This window comes from Myiozetetes cayanensis, unplaced genomic scaffold, assembly GCF_022539395.1.
Source record: "Myiozetetes cayanensis isolate MyiCay16 unplaced genomic scaffold, myiCay2020 scf4, whole genome shotgun sequence".
NCBI lineage: Eukaryota > Metazoa > Chordata > Aves > Passeriformes > Tyrannidae > Myiozetetes > Myiozetetes cayanensis.
This window is the reverse complement of record NW_026087631.1, coordinates 71,501,152-71,522,911: the sequence shown is the minus strand read 5'-3', so window position 1 is coordinate 71,522,911 and position 21,760 is coordinate 71,501,152. Positions and strand designations below refer to the sequence as shown.

General features: G+C 41.7%; 1 protein-coding gene across 2 annotated transcripts in view; it reads left to right on the top strand.

Moving 5' to 3' along the window:
• DYM (dymeclin) overlaps positions 1 to 21,760 on the top strand; it is a 206,802-nt gene that overhangs the window by 63,025 nt on the left and 122,017 nt on the right. For both annotated transcript variants that reach the window (XM_050329932.1, XM_050329931.1), the window contains exons 9-10: positions 12,722 to 12,904; positions 16,429 to 16,607. In XM_050329932.1, the coding sequence (XP_050185889.1) occupies positions 12,722 to 12,904; positions 16,429 to 16,607 (362 nt within the window). The remainder of the gene's footprint in view (positions 1 to 12,721; positions 12,905 to 16,428; positions 16,608 to 21,760) is intronic.

Sequence of the window (21,760 nt, the reverse complement as noted above, 5' to 3'; positions counted from 1 at the left end):
CATGAGCTTCTCCTTCTCAGGCCTGGGCACAGCCCTGTTGTGGGTGATGGCAGAGAGGCAATCATGGGTTGTCCACAGTATTTCCTAACTGGGCCCCCAGAGAGCAAACTCTTTCCCCCTCATGGCTTGGCACTATTGCAAAATCCTTAGGAACAGGAAAAGCCCAGAGGAATCCCTCGCCCCGTGGTAAAAATTTTGGGTACTGAAGATGAAACATTTTGGAACTGAACGCGCATGCTGGAGACAAAATAAACTGCCTCTAAATATAATTTTTTCATATAAATGCAAATCTTTATGTAATTCATTCCATAAATTGGTGAATCAGTTTTTGGAACCAAAACTTTCTCAATACATTATATGTAATTTTAGTCTTTAATAGTAAAGTTGGGGAGTGTTAGCACATGTTTCTATATAATTTCAATGTTAACTGTCAATTTTTGCTGGGAAAAAAAATATACAGGCAGAGTCAGTAATACTTAGTCAGCCTTTTTGTCCCCCCATGGTGTTGTGTTTTTGTAGTCAGCAGGTTTGATACACCAGACCCCTTCCCAACACCGTTCCCTCCACACTGGCCATCTACCCGAAAGACACGGAATTTAATCGGTATTAGATCCACAGGAGGACTTCAAACAGGGTCTCGGGTGCTGCAGCTCTGTTTTGCTGGTCCGGATCCAGCCGTGGTGTCTGGTGACAGAAACGTGTTCCTGTCTGATGCCTCTGGAGTTGATGTCAGTTCAGAGAGCGGAGCCAAAGGGCAGGTGCTGACATAAAACAGCTCATCAGCCTTGGCAGTAACTCACGTCCTGCCCTGAGTGGTGAGCAGGGACGCCGGGTTCTTTCAGCTGAGGAGGCATTTTCTGCTAGTCAAGATAATGAAAAATGTTGCCTGTGGCACGCTTGTTCTGGGGATAGGACTTCATTCTTCAGCACTGCCGTTTTCCTCAGCGCTTCATCATTAAAACTGCCATTTTAATAATGTGCATATGGCTGGAGCTGGTATTGATGCCTCAAGATAAGCTTATATAGCACTTTCTGTAGTGAAATCCAATTTTCAATGGCTCATAATTTTTTTTTTTCAAATTTCAGTTGTTTGTGATGAAACTTTTCATGCTGAGCATCTTCCTTAGACTTTTTTTTTTTTTTTTTTTTTTTTTTTTTGGCACTGCTTTAATTGAAAACAGTTCTTCTGTTTCTGAGAATGAGGTTAGGGAAAAATGTTACTTAACCAATGCTGAATTCTTACATCTGTTTTATTGAGGAGTTTTAGAGCCTTCATGCCTTGGAACAGGCTCTTGAGATTTGGGGAGGGGGGCTTAGGGGAGTGAAGCTGGGGATAGAGATGTGCCATTTACAATCCCTCTTAAAAGTTTACTAAATCTGGCCAATTTACAAGGTCCCAAAACTTGCCGTTTGCATACGCTGAGCAGAAACTTGCTGAAAAAACTGGCAGCAAAATTGTCTGAACGTTGAGCTTTCGTGAAGTGTGTTCCACAGAACGTCGTGCCAGTGGGGCTTGGGACACAGCACCCCTCGTGAAGTCTGTGAGCCTGTTCCAGCGTCCAGGGGGGACTTTCCCTGCAGTTGCTTCTTCCAGTTGTTGGTGGACCAGGTTTCAAGCAAGAGAATTAACACTCGGGGATTTCCTCTTCCTTGGTGCAGCAGGTGGAGTAGAGGAAGAAGTTATCTCAGTGCCTGACAGAATATTACCACTTAGAGGGAAAACAGGGATGAGATGGGATAGGGTGGATTAAACAGCAGCATTCCCATTACATGGGGGAGAGGTGATGGGCTCCAAGGAGCGTGAGCAAATCTTCTCAGAATGTGGTTGGGGGCAGCCAGAGCACTCCCAAACTGTGTAACTCTGAGTTTTCCAGATGCATTTACACTAGGAGTTTTATTTAATTGTTTTTAAATGCCCTCCTGGAGGCTCTGTAAGAGAAACCAGTTGGAATTGCTGCAGGTACCAGTGCTCAGGTGCTTCACAAGTTCGGAGGAGGGAGAGTGAGGCCTAGGAGGGAATCAGGAGATCTGTGCTGACTTTGCTGTGCTGGCTATTGCTTCTTAGTTTTGTATGGGACCTTCTTCTGGCTTATGGGCAGTAGGCTGGAGAAAGGAACAAGCAGGGATTTATGTTACAGAATCCCAGAATCTTTTAAGTTGGAAAAGGTCATCAAGTCCAACCTGTGCCTGACCCCCTCCTTGTCCCCCATCCCAGAGCACTGAGTGCCACATCCAGTCGTTCCTTGGACACCACTGAGGTGGGGACTCCATCACTGCTCTGGGCTGTTCTTTCCAAACCAATCTATTTCAGCAGAAGGAAGGGCAGGATGAGGCTGTGAAGGTGCTGAGTTACAGCTCTTCTTCTGAGGCATAATTCAGTGATGTGACCAGGAGGAGAGGTTCATCCTGGCAGAGCTGGGTCCAGCGGTTCTGCTGATCAGTCCTGTTGGAATTCAGGCAGTGAATTCACCCCTTATCTCATCCTGCTCCATGGGACCTGCTTAATTCCTGATTAAACACAGAGAGGAGCTCAGTTTTGCCATGGCAAAGCTGATCTTTGTCGTTTTCCAAATACTGAACTTCACAGAATCACAGAAAGCTTTGGGTTGGAATGGACTTTCGAGCTCATCCAGTTCCACTCCCTGCCGTGGGCAGGAACACCTTCCACTATCCCAGGTTGCTCCAAGACCTGTCCAGCCTGGTCTTGAACACTTCCAGGGATCCAGGGGCAGCCACAGCTTCTCTGGGCAATCTGTACCAGGGCCTCACCATCCTCAAAGCCAGGAATTTCTTCCCAGAATATCCCACCTAGCCCTGCCCTCTGGCAGTGGGGAGGCCATTTCCTCTTGTCCTGTCCCTCCATCCCTTGTCCCAAGTCCCTCTGCAGCTCTCCTGGCACCCCTTTAGACACTGGAAGGGGCTCTCAGGTCTCCCCAGAGCCTTGTTTTCTCCAGGCTGAACACCCCCAGCTCTCCCAGCCTGGCTCTGCAAGAGACTTGAACTAAGTCTGGATTTGCCCCCATGACTGATGGCAGGAATGATCTCCAAAGTCCACCAAGGGATATATCTTGTCATGGAATTGGGATAATCCTTGTCATGATATTTGGCATGGAAATTGAGCTGCATATGTTTAACAAGTAAGGGAATAGAAGGGTGAAAATTACCTTGTGGTTTAGGCAGTTTAGTCCAGAAAAATATTAGGCCTCCCTTGCCTCGTTGCATTTTTATTATACTTTTTTTTTTTTTTTTTTTTTAGGCTGTTAGGCAGAATTCTTTAGAGGGAGACTTTCCCAGAAGCCACTTGCTCATGTTCCTCATGTTCTCATGTCTCAAGAAACGGGCTCGCTTTGAATTGAGTGCCTGGCGTCACAACAAGCCAACAGGAGCAGCGTGCTAAACTCACTGACTGATATAAAACGCTAACTGCTCTGGAAAAGTCATTTGTTGGATGCCTTGATCTAGCGTCTAACAACGTTACAGGTCACTTCTGTCAGTGGATGTCTGGATTTCTTCTTTCCCCTTCCCCTTCTGTGTGGGGATGAAGTTCTTCTGAGGGTCCTGTGTCAAAAGCATTAGTTAATATCGATACCCTGATTAACACTTTTTAAAAATAATACTGCCAGGTTGTTGTGTTGTTTTTTTGGTTTTTTTTTTTAAATACATTTCCACATTTGTTTCTGTCTCTCACTTTGTCTGATTGAGTCGACAAAAAATGTTACTGAAAATCCCAGCATTGGTTGGATTATAAACGTTCACCGTGTTCCCTCCCCTTCTGACCGCAACAATAAAGTACAGGGATGATGCCCTGGGCAAAAGCCAGAGGAGTTTTCTATTAAAAACAATAAATAAATAAATAAATAATAACTAAAAACCAAAACAAAAAAAACCCCACAAACAAACAAACAAAAGAACTCCCCAAAAACTAACTGCCCCTCCCCAAAATCCTACCAAAACAACCCAAACCAAAAAAAGACCCCAAACCCCACCATCCAACGAGTCCCTTTTAATGTCTCACTATGTGAACTTGCTGTTGACGTGAGGTTTGCTGTTCCAAGGCTTTGAAAGATGACTGAGTCAGACAGTTCCTCTAAAATTGAATCCAACACTGGGTGGATTTGCTGTTTTTCCCACATTTCTCATTCGTTTTCCTCTCTCTCACCCTCTTCGAGCTTGCACTTAGTTTCCCAGGTTTCAAGTAGTCATAATACTGTGATATTGTGCTTTTGTATAATACCATAAAACCTTTATTTATTTTTTCTTGATATTGTGGTCACATTTTCAGCTTCAGTTCTACTGGAGAGTCTTCAAATGCGCAGCAGGAATTTTGTTCCATCTCAAAAATTGTATCACTTGTGTCCAAGGGAGTTGAAATAGGTGTTGCCAGCAACAGGCTAGAATTGGAGCTAATAAAAATGTGAAGATTCCTTGCTTAAGATGTTCCCTTCCTATAGTTCCTTTAATATATTTCTAGAAGCGAATTAATGGTTTATTAGAGTTATTTCCAGCCTTATTTGAAGACCTGGTAGCCTTTTGATTCAGGAATGTGATGCGTAACTTGCTTTACAGAATTCTTCAAGGTGTCTGGGCATGTCTGCTACTCATATTCCAATTACAGGTAATAAAAATGTCATCAGGGGTTTCCAGCTAACAAAGCTAGTCCGTGCTTCAGCATCTCTGTACGACTAAGAGAAGCAGACCCCATCTGCAAATGTTAAATTTATCATGGACTCGTGGAATCACTAAGGTTGGAAAAGACCTCTAAGGCTATTACCAATTCCAACTGCAAATAATATATATAATTACATGCAGTACAGTTTCATTGAATTTATAGGTGTTGACATTGCTTTTAAACGTTTCTGTAGTTTTTCAGATGAAATGCTTTCTTGGGGGTGTCTTTATACATTTCTGCTACAGCTGTGGCGTCAAAAGCTTTGATGGGGATGAAAGTCTGCAAGTGAGCTTGATGGTCTTGGGAGAATGTGGTTGTCTCTTTATTTTGAAGTTCAAAACCAGAGGAAGAGTTATGGGGGAATAGATGGGGTTCCTGCCCCTGAGGAAAGCCTCTCTCATTTTAGATGTCACAGTAAACATCTCCTGAGATCTAGAGATTAAAAAAAAAAAAAAAAGAATATTTTAAAAGGAAATAAACACTATTTTTGCAGTGAAATGAGGAATATGCTTGTTTATTATAGTAAACCTACAAAGTTTAGTGTTTGTAATGCTTTTCAGTTCCATGACATCTGAAAGGTCGTGCAAAGTATTGGAGCTGCGATTAATCACAGGAAGCAAAGTGGAAAAGACTTTCAAAGAAAGGAAAGAAAAATCCGTGTATGTAATTTGGCTGGGCAACAAAGGAGACCTGACTGTGCCTTTTATTTAAAGGCTGTAAACACTGAACTGGGGAAGAAATGTTTTATGGTATTACATAGAACCACTTACAGGAATAAGGAGATGAAGCTGAACAAAGTAATGCTTAGGCTGAATATTAGGAAAAAAATCTTAACATTGAGGTTTATTAGATTATGGAACACTCTTCCCAAAGGATGTGGTTCAAGCTCCATTACTAGTTCCTTAAAATTAGGCTGGATAGAATAACAAACTGGAGGGAACACTGTTGCATGGGTAGGGGATGGACACAGTTACCTAATACATCTTTGCATTTCGCTTGCTTCCATGATTCATTTCCTGAAAAGCTGCTTCCAGAATGTGCCAATGACATCACGGCCCCAGCCTCCTCGGGCCCATCAGAACTCCTCCAGCTCCAGGAGGCTTGTGTGGAGATTTCCTGGGCTACCTCTTCCCCAGCGGCTCCTGCATCCCAGCCATTCCCTGTGCTGCTGCAGCATCGGGAGCAATGAGTGGGGTGTGCTTCGAAAATGTGGATGCACAGACACGAACTGGGCAATTCCCAGCGACCAGGAGTGGGGCAGGCAGGGAATTGGTGTTGCAGAGCTTGGCTCCACAGAAATAACCACCTTCTGCTGTTCTTGGCAAGTGGGATGAAATACTGGTCGCCTTTACAATAGTGTTATTAGGTGTGAAAAACCTCAAACAATTAAGTCATACTCAGTCATATATTTCAATGAGCCAGTTGAAATAAATGAAATATAGAGCAGTCGTTCTGTCTCACTGATTTGACAAGAAGAAAGTAACTTGGTTTTTAAAACATTTCTTCTACACTTTTTTTTTTTTTAATGTTTAAAGAAGTAATCTAAAACGTGCTCCTGATCTTTCTGCAGCATTTCAGTCACTTTTCTATAGTATTTAGGAATTAAATACTGAAAGTAAAGTAGTATAATAAAGCACCTGAAATAGAGGAAAGCACCTGAAATATAATAAAGCACCTGAAATATAATGAAGCATGTGATAAAAAGCCCATGGCAATCCACTGTGTAAATTGTTGAGATGTGTGACTTTGACCTTGCACTAAGTGGTAGTTTGATAGGATGTTGAGCCTGGATGTGCAGTTCCAAGTGATCACACATTGACTCTTGACACATCATGTACCTTTCCTGTATTCCAGAAAAGCAGAGTCAAGATGGACTGGTACATAGCTGTTGTGTCAAAATGCTTTCAAATTCATTTTCTCCCACTTGTGAAATCCTGCTGCAGCCTGCTAATGAGTTAGAGAGCAGCTAGCCTACCAGTATTTAAAATGTGAATTTATTTTGCTAGACTGTGTCTCACCCAGAAACTATTCATTTATGGTTGTTTGTAAAACTTTTTTTCCTCATGTGTCTCAAACTCTCTTGGGTTAATTCTGTTACTCCAATGCCAAACGGGAGAGCAAGAAAAATACTGCTGAAAATTAAAAACTGTTACTTTTGTCGTTTGTGTTACCGTGCCCAGGTATAACGCTGCAAAAATCTATAATCTATGAGGTCTTTTGTCAGTTGAAAAAGTTACTGCAACTAAAAAGTAACTGCAAACAAAGAGTTACTGCAGTATTTAGGACAGCCATTTTTGTGCTTCTGAGTTTTATAATTTCCCTACCCAAAGCAGGGAATTCTTTATTTATGCTCTGATCGGATGCACTTTTACAGTCAGAGGTTGTAGTTTGTGTGTTTATGCTCCAGATGAATTTAATGTTGCCTAAGGATGGAATATTTCATAAACCACAGAAAAATTATCCCGTATTTCCTATACTTCAGCTTTGCTCATTTCTTGCTGTAATGAATCTTCCCAAACCTGCAACGGGACTTTCCTAAAACGAACGTAGCTGCTGTTTTTATAGTCTTTTAAGCAACTATACCCGGTGTTCCTCACAATTGGCAGTTTAAAGTTCCCTGACTAAAGATCTGAGATGTTGAGGACATGCTCACAGAGTATAAAATGCCTTTGATACAACAGCTGCCTCCCTGATCCCCCGTTCATCATTCCATGGACCACTTTTTCCTCTCCCATTCATTGTCACATAACATCCCCGTGGCAACTTGAGAAATTGCTTACATGGAAAAGTAACCGTAGGAAAGTATTTATGTATTTTTAGCTTTCTTCTAACACAATGCAGCAGCTGGAAACGAGGACAAGAGCCAGCACAACGTGATCTGCCAGCTCTCCACGGGCCACCAGAAAGTGTTCACCAGACCACAGTGTGAGAACCATTGAATTGACTTAAGAAATGTGACACACATAATAAGCATTAAGTTAAAAAAAAAAAAACCAACAAAAAAAACCAAGCTCAAGTTCCCAAAGCTGCTGCTTGAATGTAATAAGAATTAAATAGTAATTGTAGTGTTTTTTAATAATACGTTATTCACTGGTTTTGGTGGAGGAAGTACATGATGGTATCAATTAGATGCAATGAAAATCACTTTTGCTTTAGCTCATCATCTGTATTTACTGATGCCTTAGATTTTATGGCAATACTGGACAATCTTCTGGATGCTGAAAGTTTCAGAAATAGGAAAAGCAGAGTGTGGAGCTAGGACTTGATTTGGACAGATTGCTAAACACAAGTTAGAACTGTTTAGGTTTTTTTTTGCTTTGTGGTTGGGTTTTCTTTCTGGTATTTAACACTTTTTTTACCAACTTCTATAGCCTTATCTGTTTGTGTTCTTTCCATTTTTGCAACGAGAGAGCAGGATTGTTGTTTTGGAAATGTTAAAATGACAGGGAGAGATCAAGGTCATCTCTCTTTTCAAGATATTCATGCCTACTAAAACTCTTGTTTCATCCTTTTCAGCCTTGAAAGCAGCCTGAGGCTGCGCCTCAACCTGGTGCCCTCTGAAAAATAATTTCAAAAGCAATAAAACTCATTGGGAAAATGCTAATGATGTATGAGAGGACTCGGGCTGTGAGATGAGGGAAGAGGGAAGGATCTGCTTTGTTACCAAGCTCCACTGAGGAGAGAGAGACAAGAGCATACTCAAAAAGGCTTTGCCAGTATGAAATGAAATTTAATGCCTATATTTAAACTTAATGAAGGACAGGCTGTTCAAAGGAAAGCTTGAAGTTCTGTTATTACTATGATTGCATTTTGCAGATGCTATTAGATTTTAGAAAAAATTTAAATCTTCGTTTCATAGAAAGATGCCTTGAGATAGGTAATACCAATTTCCTCAGCGTTAATTTAATGCTCTGTCCAGGGGGAAAGCTCAGAGAGTTTGGCTTCCAGGCCTTTATACTGAAGATTGGAGGGTGAATAACATGTTTTGTGGAAGAATTGCAAGTAGTTCAATAACTACCCCAAGGGAGCTCACAAATCAATTATACCTCACAGTCAGTTGAGGCACTGCTGGAAGTTGTTGACTATAAACTGCAATGCTTTATATGAGTATAATGAGTTTTTAAAGTACCCTCTGCATTCCTACCTATCTGTTGGTTTTAAAATGTCTTCAGAATCAAACTCCTAAAATTCTGGTTAGTCAGATGAAACTATAAATAAGTGGGTTTAAACTTTTCTCCAAGGAGGTACAAACATGAGCCTTGTATCTCGTTGTGTAACAGAGACCAGGCACTGGGCTGAGATTTCTGCAGAGCTGTGTTTGTGTTAAATAACAGCCAGGTGAAAGAAAGTTCTATTTTGATGAATGTGTCATAACTTCATTTTGCCATTAAGTGTTGTTTCACAGACTGTCAAACTACATTAAAGTCCTGGGTTTGTTTTCATGGCTGTGAACTGTGTTTCCAGCCAGCTTAGAGAAGGCCTCAGGTTCTCTATTGCAAAGAAACATACCTTGCTCTTAAGACCTGCATTTCTTGCTCTGCCTTACACTGAGTGGGGAAAAAAAATCTGTGATGGGTAGTTTGGTGGAAGACAAGGACAAAAATGTATCTATTATTTAGTTTTAAAGGTTAAAGCAGTTGGTTCCATATCAAAGTATCCAGGTATTTGACAGAAATAGTTGGCAGGATTTTATATTTCTCAAATTGACAAACATTCTGCCAATGTGGTTCCATGTGGGACTGAAATAAAGCTGTAGTAGAGAATCCCAGAGTGGTTCAGGCTGGAAGGGACCACAGTAGGTCATCTGGTCCCACCTCGCTGCTCCAGCAGGGTCACCCCAGAGCACGTGGCACAGGATTGTATCCAGATGGTTCTGAAATATCCCCAGTGAGGGAGACTCTTTGGTACATTCTATTATTACTATTAATTTTGTTATTATTATCATCATCATCACCATCAGCATCATTTTCCCATCCTTTTCTGTCCCAGTGAACAGAAAAATTCTTAACCCATGAATTTTCCAGTTGTTTTTTTTCCAATTCTCTCCTCCATCCCGCCAGGAAGGAGCAAATGATTGGCTGTGTGGTGTTAAACCACAACAACATCGAAGAGACTGTTTTAGGGTTATGGATTATTAACTTCATCAGGCTTATAATTAGGACCAGAAAGGTAGGATTTGGTAATGTAGAGGCTTTTCAATAGTTTATAAATCTTCGGAAGCATTTTGGCTCACAATGCTATTTCAGGTAATCTACTCCTCCCTCCATTTCACAGTTCAGTGGTTTAGTTTTGAGAACCCTATCCTGGCCACCTCCCAGAGATCTAGAAAGCTTTAAGAAAACTTGGTGAATTTGCATTTCCCTTGGGATATGTGCAAAAGTGACAAGAGAATAGGAGTAAATTAAATTTAAAGTGAAAATTCATTGTGAAAGAAATCCAAGCTCTGTATGTTGAAGTGTGTGTTGATGTCTAGGCCAAATTTCTCTTCATGCTTGTAGTGATGCCAGGCAGCACTGGTACTGTTACAGCCACCTATGGCTGTCCTGTTGGCTTAGACAGGAATTTTCATAGAATTGTGGAATCCCAGAATGGTTTGGGTTGGAAGGGACCTCAAAGCTCATCTCATTCCACCCCCCTTCCACTAGATCAGGTTGCTCCAAGCCCCGTCCAACCTGGCCTTCATCCCTTTTAACCATGGCATTTCCTTCCTTTTATTCTGTAGGGGCTTTTTTTGTGTGTTTGTTTGGTTTTTTGTTTGTTTGGTTTTTGCTTTTGGTTTTGTTTGGGTTTTTGGTGGTTTTGTTTTGGGTGGTTTGTTTTTTGTTTTGTTTTGTTTGTTTTTTTTTTCTCTGTGATGTTCTGAAAAAGCAGAATCTGAAATATGATTCTGACCACACTGTATCAGTGTGTATGTTGCTCCTATGTTTTCTGTTTACTTCAGATCTCAGAAGAATATACCGAGCAGAGCTCCTAAGGGGTTGCAGCATAAGTTGCTTCGTTTTGCACGTAAAAGAATTTAAATATAGCTTTGTAACTTTGAAATATGCATAAATATAAAACCAGGTTTAGCAAAGTGATATTTCAAATATTGGGAACTTATTACATAGAATAGAAATACTGTCTCTCTGTCCTCCCGAGCTGTTTATTTGTTAGCACTTCAGCCTTCAGTTTATGATCAGAAACAATATTTTCCTTAGAAATGTCTCTTAACTCGAGTACCTTGGGTGCAACAACCAGTACTTGGGGTTGAATGTGACGTTGCACCTTGGAACTGAAAGGGGTTTTCTGAACCTGTTGCGTGGGGGTTGCTTTTCTGCCGGACTTGCCAGCAGCGAGGGATGACTTCAGGAGGTTACTTGGGTCGTGCCTTCATGTGCAGATTTCTCTCGCACGTGGTGACCTCATTCTCCCTGGTGGAAGATTCAGATTAATCGGCAGTATTTTGGCCACGTCCCTCCTTTCCTAACTGTTGAGGAGAGGTGTAGCAGTGGCGGATGCCAGCCTCAGAAGGGTGGGGTGGTAAAAAACAAAAAAAAAGGAGAACTGAGCTGAAGTTTAAGAAGGGAAATGTGCCGAATTTGAATTCACTTCACGTGTGGTAAATGTGTGGTTGTTGCAGTTTTCTTACAATAATTTCTTTGCATGCTACCCCTCTGGATAGCTCATGAGAGTTCAGAAACTAACTTCATGGCCAGCATCATTCATTCCGATTTAAAGGGCAGTGGATTGAAACCATGGTGATAAAGGGTTATTAATGGAACATGAAATTTTTGCTAAGAAGGCTGTAATTATAGTGCTTTTTATTATAAGAACTCCCTCAAGCTGCTTAACACTGAGTGGCATTAGTTGCCTTGCCCTTGACGTGGCAGTAATTGCCCTGCAATTGTGCTGATGAGGGAGCACTGGTTTATTACATAATCTGACTACATAATTACATTTGAAGAAAAGCACTCTTTGGAGTGGCTTGAAATTTTGTAGGGCTAAGAGTACTTGAAATTCTTTTAGCTGGTTACACTACACTTAATGCTTTGCATTCACATGGCTTACAGGATTTTGTCATTTGCACCTTGAATCTCTTAGACTACGAGACTGAAAACTAGAATTCCTTAACTTCTTCTGTCTTCTTTAAGAAGTGGGTAAAATTATAATTAATTTTCAATTTAGGCATTAACTAAAAGAGAAAATAAGAATTTTCTATTTTTTTTTTAGTTGAGCTTTTTTTTTTCTTTTTTTTTTTCCTGTATAACTCAAGGCTTTGGCCTATTAAATGAATAATTGATGAAATGCTCAGTCTGTGCCATAAAATTTGAAGATACACTCAAAAAAATGAACTGCTAGGCAGGCATTTGGGGAGGAATGTAGTATACTGTGATTGAGAGAGTCTGCTTCTTATTCCCCTGGGAATGTATCAGGGGCCCAGATGTGATAAACATGGAGGGTTTGTCCTTTTCCCTGACTTTGTCCCCCAGCAATGCTGAGTTTGCAGCATCTTTTTTTTTCTTTTTTTTTTTTTTTGCTACTTTCCTTATTTTTGCAGCTTTCCTTATTTATTTTTTTTTCAGTGGTGTAGTAGAGTGCCATGAGCAGTAATAAGGAAATAAGGACGGATGGACTTTCTGGAGAGGGACGAGGAGAGTCCTCTAATCCTCCCTTGATGCTCCTTCTCCTCTAATTGGTACTTGGGCACGTTGCTGGTGAGCTTGGTTCACCAATGCTGCTGTAACTGGGAACATGAATTTCAAATGCAGTTAGTGTTGGAGTTTGGGGGTTTTTTTTAATACTTTAAGTATGAAAATGACGCTGTATTTCAGGCCCGAACATCAAACTTTAAGCTGTGTGATAATGAGCTTTGACAAGCAGCATTTGGGGACTTCGTAACAACTTCCACTATCCCAGGTCGCTCCAAGCCCCGTCCAACCTGGCCTTGGACATCCAGGGATCCAGGGACAACCACAGCTTCTCTGGGCAACCTCACAGCTAACCTAACCCTGCCCTCTGAAGGGGTTTTGCTTGTTGAGACGTTAACGTGCTGTTCTGTGCTCTCCTCTGCAGCTGGCCTGTGGACGGTGTTCACGCTCGGCGGGGTGGGCAGCAAAGCGTCCCCGCAGCTGGAGCAGTGCTCCCCGCTCGCCAGCCAGAGCCTGCTGCTGCTGCTGGTCCTGGCCAACCTGACTGATGCCCCAGACATGCCCAACCCCTACAGGCAGGCTATTATGTCCTTCAAGAACACACAAGGTTCGTATCTGTTCTTACTTCCTTAAGTGTGAACTGTCGAAAGTGAATTTTAAGTTGCTGTGATTGCTTAGAGGTTCTCTTTCCAAAAGTTGTTGTTCTTCCAGCAAGCCCATGGAAGAGCAGTAATTGTGCCTTTTCATCTGGGAGTTTTGAGGTGCAATTCCTCAGCTGCTGGAACTTAATGGTAGGGACAGAAGGAGGATACCTTGTCCTTCAGATTTGAGAAGTGTTAGAAAACTTTGTAATTCTAGTCCTGTTTATGGTTGGTTAGACGATCTTGAAGGGTTCTTCCAACCTTGATGGTCCTGTGACACCGTAGTTTCATAAAATATAAATGAAACTGACCTATAAGTAGGTGGGTTATCCAAGAGTCTGCTGGAGTCACCTAAAACTTTATAGAGAAATCCTGTTTAGCTGGAGTCCTGTTCCTTAGAGCAAAGATAAGCAATTGAATTGCTACCTGGGTGGATTTGCTGACTATATTCTTGTGTTGCAAATGTGAGGAAAAAATATAATTTTAATGAGATTAATTTTAATAATTTTAATAAGGTTAATATAAACACTTTCATGAGCTTTGTATGTGTGGAAGGCTTCAGAGTTGTTTCAGTGCTTGTCTGGTTTTTGAGAAGGCTGGTTCCAGTCTCTGTGTCAGGTAATCGCAGGTGCTGTGCTGCACTGACTCGCTGAGGGTCTTATTTGGGACACAGTGGTTCCTTGACACAGCCTGGACTGTCTGGGTAGCTCGGTGAGCAGCTGTGCTGCTTTTCATAGAATCACAGCATCGTTTGGGTTGGAAAAGCCCTCTAAGATCATGGAGTCCCACCATTCCCCAGCACTGCCAAGGCCACCACTAACCCATGTCCCCAAGTGCCATATCCACATGGCTTTTCAATCCCTTCAGGGATGGGGATTCCCAGCACTTCCCATGTATGTTTTGTGGGCTTAAATAAGTTTGAGCCATGGGGTTTTACCTTTCACTGCCTATGCACAGGTCGACAGCGTGCCCGGAGTTCAGGAGGTGTGTGACAACCTGTGAAGCCACAATAATCCCTCTGGGTTACTCACTGTCAGACAGTTTTTGTATTCCTTTAACCGTTAAGTATTCAGCAGGCTGAGCTCTAAGTTATATACCTTTACCTAGGAAATTTTGTTAGATCATGAGGATGGAGGTTTGTTCTCACTAGAAGAATTCTGAATCCTAACGTGGTCCTTGGATTTATTGTATGCCATTTACAGGTGGTTGAGATCAAATTGTTGATAGAGGTTTTGTTTTGCTCTGTTTCTTAAACTGCAGACTTCCATTAATGTTGTATTTTGTTTGACTTTGATTAAATTCACTAGTAGCCAGTAAATTTTGTTGAGAAGTATTATACACTTATCACTATAAAATTTTAAAAGAACTTTTTCTACATCAAAAGTAGCATGAAAAGCTGTATTTTCTCTAGTTGTGTGCAGTTATAGAATGACTTACGGTTTCCCAGAAACTTGTTTCCACTTGTAATACTCCTAATTGAGCTTAAATTTGATTCTTGTAAACATTCTGAGGGGTTGGTACGAGGAAAGTGAGATGAAAATAAAAGGCTGGTTACTCTCACAATGATCTATAGCATATGACTATAAAAAGAAAACTGCGTTGGGTTTTTTTTGGTAGAAGTAATTTATGTAATTTAATTGGGACAAAACTAGTAAAATTCAATATAGTTTTCTTTATTCTGCATGGTTTAGAATAGTTTAATTTTTCTGTTGATCAGTTTAACGTTATGTAGAATAATACAAGATTGTGCTGCTGTTGCTGGTAAGTTTCTTTCATTCTGTTTAGATTTTTATTACTGGTAGTGAACTGCTATAAATCCAAGTGGCACAGTTTAAACATCCACAGAGGTGAAGCTGTAAAGTCAGCGGACACTTCTCAGCTAATGAACTGTGGCATCAAGGAGGGAATTGTACTGATTTTGCTGTCTACATCCAAACCTTCCCTTGTGGAGAGAAATTTTCACCCAGAGCAGGAGGTTTTGCACCAGTTGGCCCATAAGCGTGGTCAGTAGTTCAGAAAGGGCAGGTCTGGGTCTCTGCTGTGCCTGTGGGCCCGTTGTTTTGGGACAGGCAGGGCTCCCGTCGCCGCGGGGCTGCGTCTCGCCTCCGTGTGTGCGGCAGCGCTTCCCGGCTCCCGCAGGCAGGAGGAGGGTTTGCTCCAGGGCTCCTGCTGACTCCAGCTGAATGGCTGGAGCTGCCACCCCTCACCCAGGCCAAGGGAAGCGGCGGCTCCCCAGCACGTCGTCTCTACCGAGCCCCCAGAAAACTGAGGGGAGCCAGGACTCCTGGGAGGCTCCTGGGGGGCTCCCGAGCACTTCTTCCTTCCAAAGCAGGGGGAAATGTTGTTCAAAATAAGTGACGACTATTACATTCTTCTGCGCTGAAAGCTGTTTAGGAACTTTGCCAAGAATACGGGCTACAAATCAGAGAACAACAGTAGAGTTTGGGTTGGAAGGGACCTTCAAGATCACCCAATTCCACCCCCTGCCATGGCAGGAACACCTTCCACTATGCCAGGTTGCTCCAAGCCCTGTCCAACCTGGTCTTAGACATTCCCAGGGATGGGGCAGACACAGTTTCTCTGGGCAACCTGTGTCAGGGCCTCACCACCTTCACCGTAAAGAATTTCTTCCTAATCTATTATCTAACTGTCTCCTCTTTCAGTTTAAAATCCCCTTGTCCTGTCACTATTTGCCTATGTGAAAAGTCACTCTCCATCTTTTTTAAAAGCCCCCTTTGAGTTCTAGCCTTTTCTGTTTCCACTGGGAATTCCTAGACCACAGAGATCTGTGCAGATGTTTACCAGTTTTTATTGAAACTGGTAAAGGTTCTGTGAACAGAAATCTGTTCTATTTTCACTTCCAGCTCTGGCACAGAGTGTATTGTGAATATGAACAAACTGCTATTAGTTTGAGGGATGTCAGACGATGTGATGTTGTGTTTTACAGCACTTAACCCATGAAACTTCTCACCACACACATCTAAAGTCCCGACAGTGTCTGTGTTTCACTGAGATACCACGATAGTCTTGACCTATGCACATATCCCCTTCATGCCAAGGAATGGATGGATGAGAGGTACTCCATATTGATGCCAGGGAGCTAAACCTGGAAGTTTGGGGTAAATTGTCAGCATATTGGTTCCTGAGAAGATATTGTAGCTGTTCTACCTGCAGCAGCTCCTGGGACCACGTTCCTTCTTAGCAGTGAAAGCCATTTGGACAAAAAGAATAGCTTTATGAAAAAAGATGAGTGTTTTGTGCAGGTAGGGGAGCCTAACTGGACCTCACGTGGGAGGACAACCTCAGCTTTTTTGGCACAGCTGAAGCTTCATGACACCCTCTTAGGGTTTATGACCATTGGTGATAGGAGTTACGGATGATTTTTATTTCCTCCTCACTGTGGTGTCCGTATAAAATATTTCACCGAGAGATTTTTATCTGAATGATAAATGTTATTTGTCCAAGATTTTCTCTTGTTTCTTTATTTCAGACAACACTGCTTTCTCATCATCAAGTCCACACGCTTTCCAGATTAACTTTAACAGCTTATACACAGCTTTGTGTGAGCAGCAGAAGTCTGATCAGGCCACTCTCCTTTTGTACATGCTTCTGCACCAGAACAGCAACGTGCGGACGTACGTGTTGGCACGGACAGACATAGAAAACCTGGTAAGTCTTTCTCTGCCAGCCTGGTTCTCATCACAAGGGGCTGGTCCTGGGACCGTGGGTGTCACCAGCTGCCGGTGGTCCCTGTTCTGCAGTGGGGGCAGTAGGTCCTACCTCACTTTTTCACCAGTTCTAGCTCACTTATTTATTTTTGTTACGTCATCTCGGGAGTGTCACGCTGAACATGTCACTGCAGTAAAGGGTAGTACTGGTAAAGCTACGAGGCTGTCTCTTTCCCTCTCTCTCTGTGCCACTATTTATGATCCAGGTCAAACCTGCTCACTTCTACGATCGTGGTGTAAAGAAACTGGTGGCAGATAATCAGTCTATTCATTATTTTATTTGTCTCTTTTAGATATTTGGGCCAAAAAGTTGCACGAGCTTACTGTGCACATTCAGGAATAATAGTTAACAAAGTGAGCTGTAACTTGACTAACATGCCAAATGTCTTACAGGGTTGACCTGAGACTGAAACTCCTCATGGAGCAGCTCACAGGTTTTATAGAAATACAGCTGTAGTGAGTTTTTAGCCACTTAAATAGGATTGTGGTTAATGGGCAATATAACAGACACCTGGTATGGTTTTTGTAGGTTATAAATTAGCTTATGCTCCCCACTTTAGTCATGTCACAAACCACTTTAACAAATCTTACTTATTAAAAAGCATTCCTTTAATAAGATAATGGCTGTCTAGGGGGATTGGTAACGGAATAGAGAACCCTTTCCATTTTAATATTTGAAATCTTGCCAGGTAATTAGATCCCTTGCCTGTTTGATGGCAGATACGGAGTGAGTTTGGTTTCAGTCCAAGTTCCAGCAGATGTATTGCTAAAATCGGAGTTGATAGACGCCACTGTTGGCAAACGGGGGTGAGATGGTTGATCCTGAATTGACTCAAGGCTGAACTCCTGTGTCGTCTGCTGCGGATTATCTGGGCAAGGGCTGAGTCATTTTGCATGAGTTCTGTGAACAAATGGTCATGTATAATTTTTGGGGCAGTTAGTGTGTGGTGTGAGACATCTAACAGCTGCTAACCTTCACAATTTGCTGTGTCTTTAGAATCATCAAATAGGATCCCAGAATGGTTTAGGTTGGAAGGGACCTTAGAGCTCATCTCATTCCAACCTCCTGCCACAGGCAGGGTCACCTTCCACTAGACCAAGTTGCTTTGGAGAAGAAGAAAAGGTTAGATGTGTGCATTGTATTAGAATCGTGTTGTCTGATACCCTGTAAAACTTCCAGAAAAACCATGAGGTGCATGTGTCAAAACAACTCCAGATATGCAGGTACTCAGATACTCTGCAATGTGGGATATTTTCATATATTATCACCTAAAAAAAAAAAAAGAAAAAATTAGAAAATCCAAAAAGTTATCAGCAACATTTAGCACTTTGTGGGAAAATCTGAGAAAATTCAGAAAAGCATCACTGAAAAGTCAACAGTATGTTTTTTGGGGGTGGGTTGGTTTTTTTTTGGAGAGCAATATTTGCAACTGTCTGGTCCTGTTTTGCTCTTCCTGCATACTGCTAGTTTTTTGTGATCTCTACTGACAAGTTACTGACATCTTTGTCCAATCCTCTTTTTTTTATCGGGACAGTAGGTAAGAATGAGCAGCAACCAACTGAGAAGAGCAGTTTTAATTGCTCAGTAACACAGACCCAAAAAGGATTGGGAGAGTGGGATCAAAGAAATTGTGATCTCCTAATTAAAACCCTGCAGTGAAAAAAGCTAATTCAGTCTTGGGCTTGTAAATCATATGAAGGGACTTGAATACTGGACCTGGTTATTCCTTCCTCTCTGGCAAGAGTGGTGCTAATACTTCTGGTGGTGTACTACCACGCTTCATAAAATGGTTACAGGCTGTTGAAAAAATGGAGACAGTGCAGAGAATTTTAATTTTTGTTTGCCCTAAAACTACCAATAAAAGTGGGAGAGGCTTAGGAAGCTAACATGGTGGGTCAGAGAAGAGCTCAAGAAGCATCAGGACATGTATGTGCTTTCACGAGGGGGAATCCTTGAGCAGAGAGGACTCCCTGCTTGCAGAGAGGGGTGGTGAGAAGTAAAGCCTGGAGGTTGATTCTCACAGCCTGGAGGTATGGGAGGAAAACAGTTAAGGTAATCAATTCAGAGTCAAAATGATCTTTAGATGAGGGTGGATGACTTTTTTGGAGGCCTGAGGTGTAAATCAGTGGCCTGTTCACACAGGGGTAGTTGGGTGAATGAGGTACAAGGGTCTGTGCTGCGTGAGGGATCATGTCCACAGGCAGCCCAGTGCTTATCTTAAACTTCCAGGGGTTTTGCAGGTTGCTCCTGTTTCATTGCACTCAATGCATCCCATTTGTTGTGTTTTACTGTATTTTAATTCTTCTTTCTATGCCCAGGAAGCATCACCAGAAGATGCCCTGTAACGTTTCCTGAGGATTTTTGAAATGTGTCTTTGCTCTTTTGTAACTTTGGTTTAATTTGTAAATTGATTCAGGTTGTTTTCCTTAGCTGTTGTAAATAGATATTGTCTCAGCTCCCTTCCTCATTTGTATGTGAATCTCCTTCTGTCAGTTATAGGTAAATACCTTTCACCTTCTGCTGGGCTTCATGTTTTATCAGTAGTAAATCAACTTTTTTGCTCTTGCAATGAATCTGTTTGGCAGGAATGAGTAGAATCTTTGTGTGTCTTTCAAAACTTATGTCACTTTGTATAATGTTGTAGAGTTATAACATGGATTAAATATCTGATGCTGTTTGGGATGATCACATCTAGGATTTGGCAAGGATTCTCCAGGAGGTGGGGGAACAGTTGAAACAGGATGCAGTTAGCAAATATTTGATAGGCATAGCATCGTGGTCTGTGGATGGGAGAATGTTAAGCCTTTTCCTGTTTGAATTAACACCAATATTGCAAGTAAAAATACCAGTGAGATTTCTGCTTATAAGAAATGAGCTATTCAGTGTGTTTGCTTTGGCTGCTGAGTTGAGCTTTTGTTGCTGCTCCACATGACTGGACTGAAATAATGTATATGATGATGTATTTATATCAACTGATGGTACAGCAGTATTTTTTCCTGTGGTATAAATTTGGCTTAGGCAGGTTACTGCTTGTATTTTGTTGATTTCTAAAGACAAGCTTTTTTGAGACACTTTACTGGGGAAACCAACCTGGGACTGAATATAGCACCTGCAATTTTCAGTGTCTGTTTTTACCTGCCACTTGTTTTGGAGATTAAAAGTAACTTTTTAATGGTGGCTGTGTCTTGCCAGTTAAAAGCTGCCCCTGATGGGGGAGTGTCAGTAGTAGTGCAGTAGGGGTGGTTTACTGACCATAAGGGCCAGTAAAACAAAAAGAGGTGGTGGGTGGACAAAGCCATAGCATAAGAAGGAAGATCCCTGAGATGATTTCCCTCTTTTGGAGAAAAGTGTCTCCTCCAGATTCTGGCTGGCATCTCCCAGAGTCTTTTCACTTTTCTGCTTTAAGAGAATTAGAATTTTAATTGAATCTTACATCCTAGCTTTTTTATTTAAGCTGTGGCTCGTAAAACAGTTTTTGTTCTGAGCACGGTAATACTTGTCCTAAAAGTGCGTGCACTTTGCAATCACTATAAAGGAAGAAGTGTTGGAAGGAGGAAGGGTTATAGAAACTGTGTGAATTTATTCTGTTTTCATCTGGAAATGGCAGGTCATAGAGAGTTAAGCTGCCATTTGCCTCCCAGAGCTTAATCTGGTGTGTAGAGGGAGAGGAGCCTGAGAGAGGAGTGTAAAGGGAATCGTGGCCAGGGCAGTGGAGGTGGGAAGAGGTTTTGAAAGCACAGAGGTTTGTTTGGGGCAGGAGGACTGATTGCAGTAATTTGGAAAGCCAGTCCACTGTTCAGTAGCTAGTATGAAATTTTAGTAAGACTTTGACATGTTGGCTCATAGGGAAATGTCTCTGATGTCTTAATACCGAGGCATGCTTTTTAAATGTAGTTTGTAGCCACACACTGGTGGGACTCGGAGCACTTGAGGAACATGGATGGACTTTTTCAGCTACAGTTTGAACTAATATTAATGTGCATAGAAAGAGAAGATATTCCAAGCTGTTCTGAAGGATTATGCTTTGCCAGAGTATTATTTAACACTCACCAGACTGGATCTCAGTTACCTTTAAAGGTTTCTTCCAAGCCAAACCCTTCAATCATTCTATTTGGAATCTGCCTGGAAAACCAAAAAGTTGTTCCCGTGTTTGCCTTCAGCAAGGCTTTTGTTGTTCTCCCTGCAAAATCCAGTTGTAAATGCAATTCTCTGTTAGTTTTATATTGCTTCCAGCTCTATTCAGCTTGTAATCATAACTCTTGGACTTGGAAAGGACTTAGAGCTTATGCAGTCAAAGCTACATGCAAGTGTTGGAGGTGAAAATAATTTGAACAGTGGACTTGAGTTAAAATAATTTAAACAGTGGACTAAATGTTTGTCTCCCTTTTCCCCCATCCAAGGAAAAAGACTGATGTTTTTTGGCCATACATCAGTTACATGTTTTAGGGAAAACCTGGTCTTTAGTCAAGACTGATATTCAGAAAACACAAAGATGTTGACTCAAGTTTCTACTGGAGAGAGAGGTTTGTGAAGGATTCTTTAAAATGGCAAAGGAAGCATGATTGCAATGTGTAAATATTTTTATGTAATGTTTTTTTATTTTCATATTTCTTTAATAGTAGTAAAAATATTATTATAAATATATTGTCCCTCAGCTTCTGTTGTGGTCTTGTCTTGACCCTGACCAAAGCATCTGTCAAAAGGTTTTGCGGCCTGCAGCATTTAGATCAATCTCTTTTCATTTTAATAGAAACTGTTTTAGTGTGTTCCAGCTGTTTTGAGGATGGTTGATTGTAAGAGAACATTTTGGTAACTTCAGAGGCTTGTGAAGCACTCGGTGTCCTGGCCGCTCACCAGAACAGGCTTCACATGATTCATCCTGCTGCACTTGGCCTGTTTTGAAAAACAGCAAGCCTTTAGGTGTCTAGAAGCTTCTTGGAACTGAGAGTTTTCTCCAGTTCCTTTTTCCAGGGTATTTTGTGATTTAGGCCTATTTCTGCAGCCCGGGGAAGCCACGTTGTACTGAGCCAGTGGAAAGCTAATTTTCAGTTGGTAGAGGGACAGCATTTGCATCTGGATTAACTTTAGACTAG